General features: G+C 38.4%; 1 protein-coding gene across 1 annotated transcript in view; it reads left to right on the forward strand.

The window, feature by feature from the left end:
* The window catches only part of LOC110888510 (SH3 domain-containing protein C23A1.17-like), a 67,728-nt gene extending 48,361 nt beyond the window's left edge, over nt 1–19,367 (forward strand). Inside the window, exon 2 of the mRNA XM_022136035.2 lies at nt 18,391–19,367. Within this exon, the coding sequence (XP_021991727.2) occupies nt 18,391–19,367 (977 nt within the window). The remainder of the gene's footprint in view (nt 1–18,390) is intronic.
* The last annotated feature ends 1,056 nt before the right edge of the window (nt 19,368–20,423 follow it).

The following is a 20,423-nucleotide window of genomic DNA, read 5'->3' on the forward strand; positions in this document are numbered from 1 at the left end:
GTTCAGAGAGGTTCTGATCTATTTCAGGTGTGGAAAACAAGAAATAGACTTAGATACAACAAGCAATTCACTTTAAACACTGATTATATTGATTTGACAGCAAATACAATCAGTCCTCACACCGGCAGCACTTCGGTATGGAATTCACGAACTGTTTTTATGATTTCGCTCCTAATAACTATTTATAGTACTCATGATTCCGCTTGAAAGAACACGAATCATTTGGAGCGGAATTAGCTAACTTGTGATTCCGCTCGAAAGCACACAACAACAGTTGGAGTAGAATTACCACCTCGTGATTTCGCTTGAAACATGCACATGCAGTTTCGAGCGGAATCATCAAGTTCGAGCGAAATCATCAAGTTCGAGCGGAATCATCAAGTTCGATCTACGAGCCCTGATCTATACAATCTAATCTAAGACTCGATACAGGACGAAGTCGACAGATGTATGCACTAACAGACTCCCCCTCAGATGTTGACGAGTCTTCAGTGTTGAGTCTGACTGTGTCGTGTCTTAGCAACTTCAGTCTTTATAAGTCTTCGGGTTTCACTCTTTCAATCTTCTCCTGCATGTCTTCAGACTCCCCCTTGCAATATGCTGGCATTCCTTCAGTTCATTAGCATCATCAGCTTCAGGATCGTTGTCTGGCTTTCAGAGGTCCATGATCGTTGCTTGGCTTTCTTCAATTAGAGTCCTCAGGTATCGTAACCTGGCTCTCTAAAACATAAGCTTACCAGGATCGATCAACCTGACTTACGATCACATAACTTTGATTCCAAGATTGTCATCTGACTTTCTTCCAGCTTAGGATCTTTAAACCAGCTCATACTTAACCTGCACAATCTCTTCCTCAAAGTAAAATTTCTATATAATAACATTCATACACTAACACAGACTCTCCCTCAAAAATAACTATCCTCTTTGATGAACCATTCGTTAATTTTATCAGAAAAGCATTTGAGTACAAACACACACACTTTCTCAAAAATGTCATCATGTTTAGCACTTGGAACTTTGAAAATCAGCTCTCCAACATCAGTTGTCGAAAATCTATTTGGATTTTTCAAAATTTATGCTAAAACACACCGAAAATCTTTTTGGAATTTTGAAATGTAAAGAAATGCAGTAAAGAAATATTAAAGACAATATTTTTTGTGAGTTTGTGTAAGAGGATCATATCAGTTTTTGAGACAAGTCACGAACACCGTTAAGCTTCATTTCATTATAAGTTTTAAACAATTCACCTAAATTGTCAGTATATTGGTCCACTTTAAATTTTCACACAAAGTTCAACTGCTTCGAGATACAAGATTAATGTTTTAATGACTTAAACTTATTTGCGTGTCCCACTACTTGAATATACTCCCGTATCCAGATCCCAATATTCAGTCTTACAGGTGAGTATACCACAGATGATATCTGTATAGGGGTTAGGTGCAAAACCGTGAGAGCTCAGGTCAGAACTTCCGTTCAGCATAGAGATGACGGCTCGACTTTTGGTGTGTCCCCTTTAGAGGATCTTTTGTTACAACATCAATGACTATCAATTTTATTGTTTCATCAATTTGCTGAGGGCTATGCTTTTTCAAGCTTTTGCAGAAAGTATTATGCGGGGACTAGGTCAGTATTTCCATACAGCAGAAGTCCTGGGATAATACCCCATATATCACTGAGCATAAAGACCTAGTATCTCAGAAAGAGGGACCTTTCAAACAAGATTTCGGGGGTTACCCATATATCCAAGAAGTTGTTACCCACAAAATAAGCAAGATTGAATTTTTAGGTTTATATCTCGTCACAATCTACTAAATGTGCAAAAACCTACTGGCATATCCACAGTGAGATTGTTTATCACATTTTAACTTTCCAATTGTTTAGCATGTTGTGACATTCTACTGATGTACTATCATTTCCTCTTTTATACAACAAAACTCATTTTTGATTTTATCATGTTTTTGGCTTTTTCAAAATTTCTAATGTTTTTGGATTTTCTGAAATTTTCTACTCCCCCTAAAATGCAAACACATTCAAAGGAAATTTGAAAACAAACTAAGCTCTTGGCTCAATTAAAGAAAATTGAAAACAAACTGTACAAATAAAGTGACAACCGATATCAAATTGCATCAATTCGCCATTCACTTAGGCATAAACAATCAGAACTCCCCCTTTCAACAAACTATTTTCTCATTTAGATTTCAAAATGATTTATCCAGAAAATAAGTTTGTTATAACCACTTGTAAGTTAGGGGCATGGTTCATCTTATTGTTCATCAATCACTTGTATGAAGATTTCATCAAGATCAACTCAATGACCTTGACGAATCCTTTATACTACTTGTAAGAATATCCACAACAATTAACCATATGTAGGAATAAACCTCTACAAAATTCATTTTACCAATCAAAATGCCGATTCATGCTTCGCACTTACCAACCTGGAAGCTCCGGCGTAGTCCTTTAACCTGTAAAAATTCCAACAATTTTCAAATCTTTCACAAAAATCATTTAACAAGAATAATGTCGATTCCTGATCCACGATTACAAAGTTGGGATCTCCGGCGTAGTCAGATGTTCAAGGGAAAAGAATTTCCACCGAAGTCTGACCAACCTTGGGTGTTTTCAGCTCTTTTAGCTCTTGTTCAGTCGGGTTAAAAGTTGACTTTTTAGTTGCGTAAAAATCTTTAATCCCTTTTGCTTTACCATCAAGCATTTTCCCAAAAATTTTCTTAACATTCCCATTGAATGTTTTCTCGACATCAAACTCATTTTTCTCAGAATAAAACTGATCCGAGATCTCAACCTTACCAACTTTTTATTTAATCTTCTCAAACTTTAGTGATAGAAATTCATCATCATTCACTAAAGATACAGAATTTTCTTCCTTTTTCTCAACCTGTGACTCTTCTGGCTTTGTGGAACCAGATTCATCGCCGACTTTCTCTTCAGGCTTCTTAACAACCCACACTTGGTTGTCCTTTGCTTTCTTTTTATAAAAATTCTTTTTAGACCACTCACCAACCTCATAAGTTGAGTTTCAAAAATTTTAAATTTTTCGGTTGGTGGTTCAACATCAACAACTTTTTCTTTCAGTTTTTCAGAAACTCCCTGTTTTGTCTTAGCGTTTTTCGGACAGTTCCATGCAATGTGACCAGCTTCATTGCACTTGAAACAGGTTCGAGTCTCTTTTGGGTGAAAAACTCCAGTGCCTTTTCTTTTCTTTTCAGCAAGAAACTCCTGGTTTGATTGTCTCCAGAACGGTTTCTTCTGTTCTTCCTCAGCACTCCCACCTGAAACAAATTCTGTTTTTGTTTTAGAACGTTCTCATTTTTATAATTTTCTGGTGGACTAAAACCTAAACCTTTCTTTTTGTAGCTACCATTATGGTTTGGTTTCTTTTGAAAACCAGAACCAGAATTGTAACCCTTTTTCTTGTTTAATCGCTGCTAAACTCTTGAAGTGTATTTTTTAGGTTTTCCAGTAAGATTTAGATCTTTTATTTCAGAAATATTAATTTCTGTCATTTTGAAAACCTTTTTGATCATTTCAAAACGAACACTTCTTATTGGAAACTCTTTGTCAGAGTATAATTTGTCAGAATCATTTAAAGTGTATGCAACTTCAAATGTTTCATCATTCAAATTTTTCTTCGATAACAAAAATTCTTTACTATAAGACCGTTTAACCGACGATTTTGGACTGTTGACTGACGAACTTGACCCTCCAGACTCAGATTTTGACTCAGATTCCTCATCAGTATCCAACACCTGATCGACCACCTTTTTTATTAACTCAGACTCATGATCAGTGTCAGACGATGTGAAAGTGACATCAATATTTTCTGGTAAATCATCAGTTGTGTCGGTTTTTTAACTTTATATTGACTACTTTTTCAACTTGCTCCTCATTTGGTTTCCTGGGAGAATAACCTTCCCAAATCAGAGGCGTACACTTGTTATAGCTAACAGTCGGTTTCTTACCAGTATCTTTCTTCTTTGGCTTGTCATCTTTGAATGCTTCAAAACCTGCAACAGTTGGGTAAATTCTATCAATGAGATAATCAGAACTAGAATAACTTTGTAATAAACGTCTGATTCTCTCATTCTCGATCTTCTCAGTTTCCAACTCTTGCTTCCATTTAGCACTCTCTTCGATGTAGAAGTTAATAGCTTTTTGCTTTGTCATCATCACAGCATTCATCATTGTTAATGCTTGTTCTCTTTCAGAGTTTGTCTTTTGAAGACCAGTTACAGTTCGGTTCAAAACATCATAAGATTCTTTCACATAATTGAGATTGAACAGAACTGCTCATTCTTCTTCTCATACTCAGCTATTATCTCATGTTTTGCTGCACATTCCTTGCATGGTTCTAAACACTTTGTGCAAGGTTTGATGACCTCTACAATCTTTTCAACTTCAACTATCTTTTCGACTTCTATGATCTTTTCAGCTTCGATTACTTTCTCTGCTTCGGTCACCTTTTCTGCTTCATCAACCTGCTCAGTCTCAACACTCTCCTCAGCAACACTTTTAGCATCATCACTTTGAGCAACACTTTCAGCCTTCATTTCTTGTTGTTCTTTTGCAGCTCGTTTCTCCTTTAGCTTTTCCAGGCGATCTGCAAAATAAAAATGAAAACTTTCAGGAGACAGATGAGATTTTGAAATATTAATATGTTTCTCTTCCTCATCATCACTTCTGTCATCTGTTGGTGACTGATCAAACTCAATTGACTTTTCAGAATTATCATCTGAAGAACCATATCAGATGGTGTTTGATCAAAAACAACTTCTTTTTCTGAACTCGCATCACTTTGTGAACTTTCATCTGTACTCTGTGAGCTTTCATCAGATACAACAGACTCTTCCTCCACATTTTTCACAGTCTCACCAATAGACTTCATCCATGTGGCAAACATATCAGGTTCTTTCACAATCTTTGCAATGAACGCTTTAAATTCTCCCTTTTCATCCACAAACATGTCACAGCTAAAGCCATCAGGTAATCTTTCATCATCCTGATTGACTAAGCAGACTTTGCTTTCGGGTGCTATGTATTTGTTCCAGTTAAAATCCACCAGACATGCTTTTTTTGAATCCACGATTTCTTTTCTACCATGAGCCACCTGCGGTTCTTGTTGTTGTTGCTGACCAACTTGCTGATAAATGGCTTTCCGGTAGTAGTCATCTTTTCCGAATGGATTCTTTTCATCACTAGCTTCTCTGTTCTTGCATTCCCTCTTGAAATGGCCTTTCTCTCTGCATCGAAAACAAGTAACTTTAGATTTATCAAAACCTAAAGTGGAATCATGTGCATCAAGAAAATCATTTCTCCCAGTAATCAGCTTGAACTTTTTAGCTCGTCTAAGAACACTAGCTAGACACCATTTAATGTCCATTAGTTCCATCTCTTCGGTGTCTATCTGATCGTAATCCTCCTTTGTGAGCATAGGATTCCCGATCCTTCCAGTAACTAAACCTTCATAAGATAACAACACAGAACCGAGTAAAGCCATGTGATCTTTTGCAACTTCTTCAGAAAAACTTTGGCCGTCTGGAAGATTCAAAGCAATGTTGCACTGGATCACAAAACCATATCCAGTTTTCGTGCTCTGAGAATGAAAGCTTGTAGTTAAATCTTTCGGATTAACACTTGGATAAGAAGAAAAACTACTGCTTTTGGTTGAATTCTGATCAACTTTTTCCGTTGAATCCCCAGCACTAAACGCAGTTTGGATCTTTGGGCTTCTTTCAGCTTCTGGAACACTACCTTTGTAGTACATTTTTACATCCTGTTGACCACTTGGACTGTTCATCCTTGCGATCTTCTGCGGTTCCAAATCCTGACCCTCAATCTTCTCAATAAACTGAGAAATTGTTAATCCATCATACACCCCAGTGTTCTTCAGAATCATCAAGTATGTACCCCATTCTTTCTGCGGTAACGCATCAGCTAACTTGTCTACCCACTCTTCACGATCTTTTGTTATACTAAGCATCGACATGGAACGCACCAAGTGGCAGTACCGTTCAATCAACTTCTTTGTATCTTCACCGGGTAAACTTGTGAATAAATCAAACTCTTTCTTAAGCAATGCCTTCTTGCTTTTAATCATGTGCTCACTTCCCTCAAACTTGATTCGAAGAGCATCCCAGATTGATTTTGAAGTTTTGTCATGCTGAAGCAATATGAAGATGTCTTCTTTGATGGCTTGCTGTAATAGACTGATCATCATTTTCTCGGCTTTGTACATATCCCGTTCCTGAACAGTAAACTCAGATATAGCTTTCTCAACTTGTAGATCAGTCCGTGGCAAGACATACTTCTTCAAAATACACTCCCATGATCTCAAATGGTTTGCCTGAACCAAGTTTTCGAACCTATCTTTCCACCCGTAATACTCCTCAATGCTCATTAACTTCAGGGGTTTTTGAGTAGTTCCTGTCTCGTTTTCCAAATTCATGGCTTGAGCAATGACAGCCGGAGTAGACGGAGTAGCAAACGCGTTGTAGAAATCGTTATCCATGATTCGGCAGCACGTTGTTCAAAAAACAGTAAATTTCGAGCAGAATAACCCAGATACAGTTTTGAACGGAATAGCAAACAACCTTTCAAGTGAAATTCCAAGATAAACTCTCTGGAGCGGAATCACCAGGATGCAGTTTGGAGCGGAATTATCAGGAATTCTCGAGCGGAATCTGTGATTTGGTACACTCGAGCGAAATCAACAAAAAGTTTGAAGCGGAATCAACAAAAAGTTGGAGCGGAACCTCAATTTCGAGCGGAATTAGTCCACCAAAATCAGTGTTTCAGGCGGAATCAGAAAGCATCCGTTCGAGCGGAATCACTTCGGGGTTCAATTTTTGCCGTTTTTAGGTCGAATTTTATTGTGATTCTTTCAAGGCTTTGTTAATGTTCAATTATATACAGTCTGTGAAAATTTGATCTGGTTTTGACCGTTAAAACTTTCTGAACTGATGAAAGAAGGTGTAGAAGATAGAAAATGCAATCAAAATCAGCTGTAGTCTGCAGAACTCCTCCTCCTGAGCTCTGATACCAATTGTAAGAATCGTGCTATTGACCCGAACGAGTCGTTCAGAGAGGTTCTGATCTATTTCAAGTGCGGAAAACAAGAAATAGACTTAGATACAGCAAGCAATTCACTTTAAACACTGATTATATTGATTTGACAGCAGATACAATCAGTCCTCACACCGGCAGCACTTCGGTATGGAATTCACGAACTGTTTTTATGATTTCGCTCCTAATGACTATTTATAGTACTCATGATTCCGCTCGAAAGAACACAAACCATTTGGAGCGGAATTAGCTAACTTGTGATTCCGCTCGAAAGCACACAACAACAGTTGGAGTGGAATTAACACCTTTTGATTTTGCTTGAAACATGCACATGCAGTTTCAAGCGGAATCATCAAGTTCGAGCGAAATCAGCATCTACATAACATAAAACTTGACATTTCCTCGATCTACGAGCCCTGATCTATACAATCTAATCTAAGACTTGATACAAGACGAAGTCGACAGATGTATGCACTAACACCCGGTATGGGCCAGGGACAAAGTACTACACTAGTATGGGTGTAGGGAAGTGAGGACCATAAGACTGTGTCACTAGGTGATAGCTTGAGTGCCAGAAAGTGCCTAAAACTCATTTTAAGTGCAGAATTCTGCATTTTCAGCAACAATTCAACTTTTAACTTGCTCGTATTATACAAAGAATTGACTAAATGGTCCTAAACGTATTCATAAGTGTTGGAATTAATTTCGTTACAAAAAGATGCATAAAAGACACTATACGGTACAATTTGACACTTTAACGGAACGGTACTTAACCGAACAACCGGACATTACCCGGGACACCAAAATTTTGTCAGAAACATTATTTTATTATTTTTAACTAATTATTGTTCCAAAAATCCCCACACACTATAACAATATGTCATACACTTACTACTTTAGAAAATACCCTTAACCTCCTAATTATTTACCCACTAAATATCAAATTTTACAAATTACCCCCCCCCCCCCAGCAAATCTCGGTCATCATCATCACCAAATATTCTTGGATTTTATTTTTTTATTTCCTTGATTGTGGTTGGCCAAGAAACTATGCAATCATTTCCCTAGGATTGAATAGGGTGGCTTAGTCAGTTCCAAGAAACCTTATATCATCACAACCCTCACAAGTTCATTTCACCTCCCTCAAACTCACTCTCTCTCTTCCCTCTCGGCTGCCCACATCCGCCACCACCCTCACCACTTCAACATCCACCCATTTGATCCATTTTCAAGTCCAAAACAAGTGATAGAAGGAACCTTGTGAAGCTTGGAGCTTGGAGTCTTGAAGAAACATCACCCCTTGCATTCTCACGCCATTTTCATCATCATCTGTTGTTCACAAGTTCATCCCTAGCCCTTGTGCTAGTTGTAAGTCTTCAATTTAACTTTTGGTCACTTCTACGTTGATTGTTCGAAAGATTGTTGTTTGAAGTTTAACACAAGAACACAAAGAGAAAATGAACAAGGAACCTAAACATAAACTTATATAATGATAAAATCTGGTTGGATTATGTTGGTATAAGCATGCATGTTGTTTGATCATTGATTTCTTGATAAACCCGTTGTTAGAACAATTGTTGACGCGTTTTAGTAACATTTACACTCTAAAAAGCATGCTGATTAGTATTTTCAGCCAACTTCAACAGGCTGTAACTGGATCATTATAAATTGAAAAACTGATTTTCTGAACCCTAAAATATACATTTTCAAAAAACGGATCAAATGGCACTGGAATCATAATTTTTCGAGGTCGTTTACTATTTTTAAAGGACTGTTTTTGGACAGCAGCTCAAGCTGTGTTTTTACTGCAGAAAAAGTATGTTGTATTCGGAGTCATAACTTAAAAAATGAGTAGAAACAGCTCATGAAATTTTTACTGTAGATGGACACTGTTGTCACGGTGATCCTCCAACTGGAATTTCATCAATCGGACTTACGATTAATTTTTAGTGAATTGCTCCGTAGACTGCAATCAGAAAGTGACAAATCTGATTGTAGTCCGGTAAATGAATTTCTATAAAATATTGGTAATGAACTGGACTCCGATATTTTTACACAACAAAACTTGGATCGTATATGACCTTCTTTAAAAATTTGGGAATTTTTGGAATGAGTTAACTATTTTATTAAGTTGCTCGAAAACAGTCCAGTTTTGACTAATAAAGCTGAAATGACATAAGTAGCATATTGCATGTCTAATTGTCGGGTTGGTTATGTGAGAACAATCTACAGGATATATGTAAAAGAAAATGATATGCTATTTAGCATGGACACCTCCATTTACAAAGGAGACTATGGCGAAATTTTCCGAAAATCCTTACACTTATTAAATATTTTCGAGACGAGTGTTTATTAGTATATTTTAGATTTTGTTTTCAAATATAAAACTCGTCATAATATTTATCACAAAATACAAAATATCGAGGGTTGGTTTTATACATAAAAATGGTTAAGTATATATTCTCAAAAAGGGGCTTAAAAATATTTCCGACATCCCATCCTTGGGAAGGAAACGCGTATATAAGATATCTTGGAAGTATTGATACTAGAATATTGAACGAACAAATACTCCAACATGACATATGATTAAATTGAAATATTAATTATTTAGGCAAATAATTATCACTCGAAATAATGTAAGAAACGTAACTAAAAACATTAAACTCTAAGCCAAGGCACGACCCGTTCGTCTAATAGACATTAGTACGTTGTAGGTTGTCGTGTAGTGTACAGAGTTTGAGATACGATTCAAGACGCACTACAGTGAGTTCATGTCCCCCTTTTACTCTTAATTATTTTTAATTTTATACTTCAGGGGTGGAATACATGTTACAATTTATTACAGACATTTATACATGGTATGGTTAGCTTAAGGAGGGTTTTTACTACGCGATCAAGTGAGTGGTGGGCATGACACTTAAGGCCATTAATCCTCACTGTAGGACCACGGGGCATGAGTGATAGATCTATTTGGGTGTAGCGAGCCCACACCCCTGAGGCCGGGGCGGCCCATAGTGGTGACTATGTCTTCATACAGGAGACAAATTTGCTAGGTTTGAGTCTTCCTGCATCATTTCACACATACTATTGGCTTTGCAACCCAATGGTGATCAGTTTTTCCTTATTGCTACATACCAGGGACTATTTTACATACAGACATACTAAACTCTTTATACACACAGACTTATACATGAACTCGCTCAACTTTTTTGTTGACTTTTCAAACTACATGTATTTCAGGGAATTAATTGGATCTGGCAAGTGTTGCATGTTAGTCAAGCTGCGTACTAAATAAGGATGTCATCCAGGGTTGTAGGGTTTGGGAAGTGTAACTCCTTCCTGGACGAGTTGCATGTCTCTTGTCCTCGTATTGTTGGTAATCTTTCGTTGAGTCTTATGAACTCATTTTAAAACAAGTTATAGTTTGTAATGTATTTTGTGGTTGATGTTTTTAAGACAATATGTTATGCATTTTCTAAACTATTTTAATGGATGAACATCACGTACTTCTATCATATAGCATTGTTGTGATTGTTGCTATGGTATTAAGAAGTCACACCAAATAAATCCACGCTTCCGCAAAAGCCAGCGTGTGACAGCTTGGTATCAGAGCCTTGATCATAGCGAACTAGTATTCATTTTCGAGTCTAGACTATGATCACAAGGGCTCTCACGAAAACGTTTTCAAACATTTTGTAGGATCGTTTTCTGACCTCACGAGTCGTTCAGAGAAGTTCGTATCCGAATTAAGAGGCGGAAACTAATAATTCGGTGCTATTCATGCTGTATTCACTTTAATATTGCTGTTGTATTGATTTCTTGCAAGTTTACACGATCAGACAGCACTTCGGTAGAGTACCGGAACAATACACCGTTACCTCTATGTTTGGATCGCTCAACACACCTATATATAGAGTTTCTGGATCGCTTATACGACATGTACATAAAAGCGATCCAGCCTTGTGTCGTATAAGCGATCCTAACATGTCCTAATAAGCGATCCTCACTATACTTGACACAAAAGCGACCCTAGAACAAGAACAAATAAGCGATCCTATACAAAACATCTAGATCTAGGATTCCGTGCCATTTCTAATCATTTCAATCTTCAAGACTTGATAGAAGACGTAGTCAGCAGACGTAGGTGCACTAACAAACTCCCCCTCGGATGTTGACGGAGTCTTCATCAATGTCTTCAAAGATCATTCCAGTCTGCATTCGCACATGTCTGTCTACAATCTTCATCAGTCGACAATCTGCCTCTGAAATATTTGTCGTTCCAAGAATCCTCGTTCTTTGTCTTCATCATCATCAAACTCTTCTCTTTTGAATGTTGACACGGTGTCTTCAGACTCCCCCTCTCACATAGCTGGGATTGTAGTCTGGAATTCAAACTTTCACTGGTTCTGAGATCGTAAACAGGTTCCCATCAGGTTCAAGATCGATACCTGGCTCCATTCTCTCTCAGGATCAATACATGGCTCAAGTCCTGCACAATCTCTACCCAACCATAAGTTTCTACAAAGATTAAACTTTTCAACAATTTAGAAACTATGTTGAACCAACAATCATGATTTTGCATTCAAGAATATCACTGGTTCTTATCAAAACAATTTTATCATCTACACACAAACATTCCCCAAACCAGTTCTTCAAGTTTAGCACTTTGAATTTCGAAAATCAGCATCTCAACACCAGTTGTCGAAAATCTTTTTGATTTTTCAAAATTTATGCTAAAACACACTGAAAATATTTTTGAATTTTCTGAATGAAAGTAAATGCGGAAAATGAAATATTTACAAACAATATTTTTTGTGAGTTTGTGCAAGAGGATCATATCAGTTTTGAAACATATTACAAACACCATTAAGCTTGATTACATGATAAGTTCTAAACAATTTACCTAGATTGTCAGTATGTTTGTCCACTTAAATTTTCAACACAAATTTCAATCGATTCGAGATACGATATTAATGTTTTAAAGACTTAAACTTAATTGTGTATCACTCCACTTGAATATACTCCCGTATCCAGATCCCAACTATTCAGTCTTACAGGTGAGTATACCACAGATGATATCTGTAAAGGGGTTATGTGCGAGGGCCGTGAGAGCTCAGGTCGATACTTCCGTATACGCAGAGAGATGACGGCTTCGACTTTTGGTGGGTCCCCTTTAGAGGATCTTTTGTTACAACAGCAAAGATTACCAATTTTATTGTTTAATCAGTTTGCTGAGGGCGGCGCTTATATTTCAAAGCTTTTTGCAGAAAGTATTATTCGGGGACTAGGTCAGTATTTCCATACAGCAGAAGTCCCGGAATAATACTCCAGATATCACTAAGCATAAAGACCTAGTATCTCAGAATACGAGACCTTTCAAACAAGATTTCGGGGGTTACCCATATATCCAAGAATAGTTACCCACGAATTAAGTAAGTTAAATTTAGGTTTATATCTCGTTTCAATTTACTAAATGTGCGAAAATCTACTGACATATCCGCAGTAAGATTGTTTATCACACTTAAACTTTACATATCTTTAGCATGTCGTGATAGTTCACTGATGTACTATCATTTCCTCTTTTACGCAACAAAACTCATTTTGTGATTTTATCATGTTTTTGGCTTTTTCAAATTTTCTGATGTTTTTGGATTTTCTAAAAATTCTTACTCCCCCTAAAATTCAAATACATCTAAAGAAAATTGAAAACAAATTGTACAGAACATGACAACTGTTATCAAAACACTTTAATTCTCCATCCGTTTGGCATAAACAATCAGAACTCCCCCTCACAACAAACTATTTTCCCATAATGATTTCAAAACACTTAAGTTTGTTTTAATCAGAATGGTTTTTCCGGAAAATAAGTTTAGTTGTTTTTACCGTGTGTAAAAATGGGGTTCACATCATCACTTTGTTTACCAAATTCTTGAATGATAATTAAATCAAGTCCAATTCAATGACCTTGATTTAACCACTTATAAGATCTTCACCAATCACACCTATTCAAACCACTTGTAGATTTAGCAATTCAAGCTTTTCAAACCTGTTTTTCAACCAATTACCATCTGTTGGTTGAATTCTCAAAGTGCCGATTCCTACTTCTCGCTTACAAACCTGGGAGTTCCGGCAAGTCCTGCAAAAACTTCATAAACAGATTTAGAAAGATGCCGATTCATGATCCACAATACCATCTTGGGATCTCCGGCAAGTCAGGTTTTCATTCTTGAAAAAATATATCCACCCAAGCCTGACCTTCCTTGGGTGTAATCTCATCGTTTTCATTGTTTCTTTCAACTGACCTGTAAACCCATCCTTTGGAAGCATAAAAATCCTGAATGCTTTGGGCCTTACCACTGACCATTTTTCCAAAGATGCGTTTTACATTTCCATTGAAAGTTTTTTCAACATCAATTTTCTTCTTGTCAGAATAAAACTGATTTGAAATGTCAACTTTTCCGATTTTAGATTTATAATTTTTAGCACTTAGTGGCGGAAAATTCACATCGTCCACTATCGAAACTTTCTTTTTCTCAACACGTGGCTCCTCTGATTTTATGGAATCAGATTCATCACCAGACTTGTTATCTGAACCTTTTACAACCGATTTCTGATTTGTGGCATTGTCTATTCTTTTGGAAGCACTCTTTGAAGATTCTCCTTTTTCATAAGTTGAATTCTCAAAGCCTGTGAACTTCCGGGTTGACAGTTCAGTCTTCTCAACAACTTTTTCCTTCATTTTTCTTGAGACCTCTTGTTTTGGTCGAAATGTCTTCGGACAATCTTTCGCAACATGACCCACAGCTTTACACTGAAAACAAGATCTCTTTTCAACCTTCTTCGGGTCTTCTTTCTTCTTCATGCCCTCTTGCTTCTTAGCAAGGAATTCTTGATTTGTCTGATTTCTGAATGATATCTCTTTTTCAGCTTCTGTAGTTTTTCCTGCAACAAACATTGTTTTTGATTTATAAACTTTTTCATTTTTATAGTTTTTCTGTGGAGCAAAACCAAGACCTTTCTTTTTGTAATTACGATCATGGTTTGGTTTCTTTTGGAAACTATAACCACAATTGTAACCCATTTTCTTTTTGATTCTTTGTTGATCTCTTGAAGTGTATTGTTTAGGTTTTCCATTAAGATAAAAATCTTTTATTTCAGAAATATTAATTTCTTTAATTTTGAAAACCTTTTGAATCATTTCAAGTCTGACACTTCTTATTGGAAAACTTTCATCTGAATATAATTTGTCAGAACCTTTCAAAGTATATGCCACTTTGACTGATTCATCATTCAAATTAGATTTCGAAAGTAAAAACTCTTTATCATAAACCCGTTTGTCCTTTTTAACTGTTGGCTTTGACGCACTGGACCCAGACTTTAACTCGGGTTTTGACCTCAGTTTTGATTCCTCATTGTCATCTGTGTCTAACACCTGATCGACCATACTTTTTATCAACTTTGACTCATGATCAGTGTCTGATGACGTATATGTGACATCAATACTTTCTGGTAAGTTATCCGACGACCCAGACTCCCATTTCAAATTGATTGCTTGATTGACTCTTTCTGAATTTGGATTTCGAGGTGAATATCCATTTTCGACTGGGGGCGGACATCGGTTATAAGATACACTCGGTTTCTTACCAGAAGTCTTCAATTTTTCTTCATCTTTTGTCACGGATTTTTCTTCTTCAAATATCTTCACTTCTTCAAATGTCTTCAAATCTTTCACGACTGGATAAATCCTGTCAACAACAAAAGTAGAACATGAGTAACTGTCTAATAATTTCTTAACTTTCTCAGTTTCTATCTTTTGTGTTGCCAACTCAAGCTCGAGATCTGCACATTTCTTTATGTTATAGTTCGCCGTATCAAGCTGTCTTAGGTAAGCTATCTTCAAAGTATTCATCGCTTCAGCTTGTTCACCATCAGAATCTGTGTATTTGTTGATTTCTCTGTTCATAGTATCATACGATTCTTTCAGCTTGTGAATGTTGTGCAACAGCTCGTTGTTCTGCTTAATCAGCGAATCACAGTTCATACACTTTTCTTGGACCATGATCGGTTCAGCATCCACTTTAACCTCAAATTCAGGAACCTCTTTGACCGTCTTGCTTGAATTTAAAAATCGAGCTCTTCTCAATTTCTCAGCTTTTGCTTCTTCCTTCATCTCTCTTCCTCTTCAGCCTCCTCCTCGAGCTTTCTTCTTCTCTCTTCTGCAGCTTCCATGACTTTTCTGCACCTTTCTGCACATTTCAAATCATAAGCATTAGCAAAGAAAGCATGAGAAGTATTTTTGGCCACAAAGTCTTGATCTGGACAAAAATCATCCCAAGTAAATCCTTCAGCCAACTTCTCGTCATTTTGTTCAGCTACACACACTTTGCTTTCTTTCGGAAGATAATTTTCCCAGGTAAAATTATCATATTTTCCCTGACTAACAACACAAGCCTTTTTATCAACCACATCTCTTCCATGAGCTGTTTGTGCCTGATGCTGCTGTGCTGGTTGAGTGATTTGATGATAAATGGCCTTCTTGTGATAATCATTGTTTCCGAAAGGATTCTGGGCACCGGTAGCTTCACGGTTTTTGCATTCCCTCTTGAAATGCCCCTTCTCCCTGCAACGAAAACATGTAACTTTAGATTTGTCAAAACCTAAAGCTGAAACATTTGCATCACGAAAATCATCACGGCCGGTAATTTGTTTGAACTTTTCAGCACGTCTCATCACACTTGCCATACACCATTTTATATCCATCAATTCCATTTCTTCAGCATCAATTTGATCGTAATCCTCTTTCGTGAGCATTGGATTTCCGATCTTTCCTGCAACAAAACAACTATAAGACTCTAAAATCATCCCTAACAAAGACATTTGATTTTTTGCAATATCTTCAGTGTAGTCTTGATCATTCTCAAGGCTTAACACAATGTTACACTGAAGTTTTCTACCATTCTTTGTTACAGAGATGTTAGGATCAAAAGATGAAAATCTTGTGCTGCTGCTTGATCCCTGAGATGTCTTCTTTTCAACAGAATCTTTAACACTGTAAGCAGTTTCGATCTTAGGAGAGAACTTTGTTGAATCAGTAACACCATGCTTATAGTATAAACTGATATCCTGTTCTCCATCATAATTCTTCATCCTAGCGATCTTTCTCTGCTCCATCTCTTGAGCTTCTAAATGCTTGATAAAATCTCCCAAGGTCATAGCTCTGAAATCTTTTCTGTTAGATTTTAGCATCATAAGAAAAGTTCCCCATGTTTCGTGTGGAAGAGCATCTGCAAGTTTTTCAATTAATTCATCAGTATTTTTCTTAACACCTAACTTTGTCATATTTCTCACCAAATTACAGTATCGATCAATAATTTGTTTGGTGGTTTCATTTTTCAATCCCCGAAACAAATCAAATTCCTTTTTCATGAGAGACATTTTGTTCCTTAACATGTCATCACTTCCCGTAAACTTTGCTTCCAACTCTGTCCAAATAGAATATGCAGTTCCGTTATGTTGAAGCAAGATCAGAATATCTTCCTTTATAGCCTGCTGAAGTAGACTGACCATCAATTTCTCATCTCGATACTTCTTTTTTTGTGCAGTATCCATCTCTCTAAGTGTTAGCGGAGTACCATTCTCAACATTGTCTTTTGTGGGTTTAGTATATGGTACTTCGGTGTGTTCCCACGCATCAAGATGATAAGCTTCTACCCAATTTCCGAATCGTTCCGACCACACGTTGTAATCATCAATATCCATGAGTTTTGGTGGTTTTTGAGACATTCCGGTTTCATTTTCGATCAAAGCACTTTGGGTAATCGAGGCTGGGGTAGCAAAAGCGTTATAAAAATCAGTATCCATCTTTCAAATTGTTCACAGTTTCACAAAAGCGAATTAAAGAATACTGTCCAAATAAGCGGCCCAATCTAATTTCGTTGGAGCGGTCCAAGTACAAAGTCAGTTCGAGCGATCTGACTAATAAGCGGTCTGATAATCTTGTCGAATAAGCGGACCAAACAGTATCCGTTCGAGCGGTTCAACTTTTTGATTTTGGAGCGGTCCAAGATCAGTCAAAAGAGCGGTTCAAAGATCAAAATTTCGAGCGATCCAGTCAATTTCAATTTGAGCGGTCCAAGATCAGTGTACTAATAAGCGGTTCACACTGAGATTTCAAGCGATCCAGATTCAAAATTTGATCCTTGGAGCGGTCCAGATGAACTATTTTGAGCGATCCAAAAGCTTACGTCACCTAATGAGCGAACCTGAAAGAACAAATAACCTAAAATCTCTGTTTCTACTTCGATTTTAGTTCTGAAAACTTCCAGGATTTGTTAATTCATGTTTTCGAGTGCATTGTGTGATTTTGAGCTTGTTTTTCCGTGAAAAATTTTGAAAAAGTGAAGAAAGAGTAGAAAAACAGAAGAATAGCAGCTACAATGGCAAGAACTCCTCCTCCTGAGCTCTGATACCACTTGTAGGATCGTTTTCTGACCTCACGAGTCGTTCAGAGAAGTTCGTATCCGAATTAAGAGGCGGAAACTAATAATTCGGTGCTATTCACGCTGTATTCACTTTAATATTGCTGCTGTATTGATTTCTTGCAAGTTTACACGATCAGACAGCACTTCGGCAGAGTACCGGAACAATACACCGTTACCTCTATGTTTGGATCGCTCAACACACCTATATATAGAGTTTCTGGATCGCTTATACGACATGTACATAAAAGCGATCCAGCCTTGTGTCGTATAAGCGATCCTAACATGTCCTAATAAGCGATCCTCACTATACTTGACACAAAAGCGACCCTAGAACAAGAACAAATAAGCGATCCTATACAAAACATCCAGATCTAGGATTCCGTGCCATTTCTAATCATTTCAATCTTCAAGACTTGATAGAAGACGTAGTCAGCAGACGTAGGTGCACTAACACATTTTTACATTGCATACACAAAATGTCCAAATCCAGGGAACAAACGTTTTTACAAACGAAAAGGCATAAATACACATTTCAAAAAAAGCTATGTTTGTAATTCAGCTTTAGAGGCTGGGGAGGTTCAGTCTTAGAGACTGGGGAAAAGTTTGAGTCTTAGAGACTGGGGAATGTTGGCCTTAGAGGCCAGGGAGTTAGTCTTAGAGACTGTGTGGTTTGGTCTTAGAGACCAGGGAGTTAGTCTTAGAGGCTAGGGAATTCAGTCTAAGAGATTGGGTGGGATAGTCTGGGAAGACTAGGATGCATACATGATTACATTGCTATTTGTTTACATGCTTATCTTATTTATGTGCATATGTTGTGGCTGTGTTACAGACACCATGGCATCTTCTGATAGTGGAGTGTCCAACACGATCGACCCTATGGCCATTACCTCGGATGACGAGATAGCCACGGACCCAGAGGTTTATACCTCAGACACCACGAGCACCGATGAAGATGATTTTCACCTTTTTGCCCTACCAGTCTTTGGAGACGACTTGCCCTTAGCTGATGGTCCACCGGGAGAGGAACTGCCCCTTGTCCCAATCCCTGCCCCTCTCCCATTTGCCGCAGTTCCCTTTGAGGAACAGCCTCTCGACGCGTTACCCGATGGCGACATCGATCTACTTATCGAGGGTCCCCCAGAGGGAGACCAGGATGGCGGGGCCCCGATGGAGGACGATGTTCCACTAGTTGATATCCCAGTTGTTGACCCCGTTGTTCCTATGGTTGAGATTCCTGCTGTTGACGCCCTTGTTGTGCCACCTGTCGAGGCTCCTATTGAGGAGGCCTTACCCGATCCGTCCGTTTCCTACCCGTTTGAGTCAGCATCATCTGCCACTATTCACGCCCAGGACGTGCAGCACTACTCCACCGACATTGATTCAGACATGGCGATGTCTGCTGCACCCATTGCTTTCCATGACTTTGATTCGGAGCATGAGGTCGAGTTTTTACCTAATGAGCCTGTTCCTGCTGATCCAGAGCTTGGAGTCGCACCTGAGCCTATTTTCGCTCCCGACCCAATTCCTGTTGATGCACCAGTCGTTGCACCACCTGTCACTAATGCACCCGTCATTGCACCACCAGCTGCTGAGATCCCAGATGTAGCACCTATACCTGACCCCATGCCCATTTTTGATGACTTTGCACCGTTTGCTACTCATATTGACCCGAGATACGCTGACACCCGTAACGGGTGGATTGAGGATGATGATGATTATCCTCCATTTGTTCTACCCGTCACCCCACCTGCCGCACCTATTTCCGCTCCCGTTGATGTTCCACCTTTTTCACCCACATGTATCTGACACTCACCGCACCGACTTACCCATTACCTTTCTCCAGGACATACCCCCTCCTCGTTCAGGGGAAGGACCTTCCACCGGACCGCATGGTCATATGCCACCCTTGACAGCCGCTTTTCCTTGTATACCCCCGTTTGCACCGACTGCACACACGGCTTTTACTTCTACAGGACTGGCGAGCGGGCCATTTATGTGGTCTTCGCCCAATGTTATGCCTTTATCAGACCCATACCACCCTTTCCATGTGGGTTACACCACAGATGATATACTCATATCCTTGCAGTTACAGCAGGATGCATTGAGTTGACGCGTCCAGGCGCTAGAGAGGATTCCACGTCCTACCTCGTGTCATTTCCAGTCACCCTTTGCTACACCAGCAGCTCCTCTCGGACTGCACCCTGATTCTGATGTTCGTTTCCTCACCTCTGACCAGCTGATTGCCTACCTCATACGTGTTGTTCAGGCCCTCGAGGAGGATTTGGCGCATTTACGGAGATTAGTTCTCATTCCTCCACCTCCTCCTCCACCATCAGCTTAGGGGTATTAGGGGTATTAGGGGCATTAGGGATTCTAGATCTTCTACAGACAGGCTACTCTTGGTGAGAAGATAGCGATCGAGCCATGATTATGAAGACGTTTGAAGATCACTTTTTGGTTTTCGATTTATTGGTTATTGTACTCAGACAAGGGTGATGTAGCCCTTAGGCTATTTTGACATATGATACACTTGTAAAACTGTATTGGTGGTTTTATTTTATGCAAAGCTTAATCACAGATTTCCAAATTGTGGCATTGTTGATTTATATGCTTATGATTATGACATCGAATATTATGTGCTAATTGTGTTGATTAGTGTTATTACATACGCATATTACGCACTATACTTACTATGACCTGACTGTTACGATCTTCTTATGAAAGATGCCTCCACGACGAGACACACGCTTGCCTACTACTGAAGCAGAACTATAGGAACGTATTTCAAAGGCAATAGCAGACTATGAGGCCTCGCGTGCCGAAACAAGCAGAAATACCTCAAACAACAACAATAACCCGCCC

The sequence above is a fragment of the Helianthus annuus genome, chromosome 2 (assembly GCF_002127325.2).
Source record: "Helianthus annuus cultivar XRQ/B chromosome 2, HanXRQr2.0-SUNRISE, whole genome shotgun sequence".
Lineage (NCBI taxonomy): Eukaryota > Viridiplantae > Streptophyta > Magnoliopsida > Asterales > Asteraceae > Helianthus > Helianthus annuus.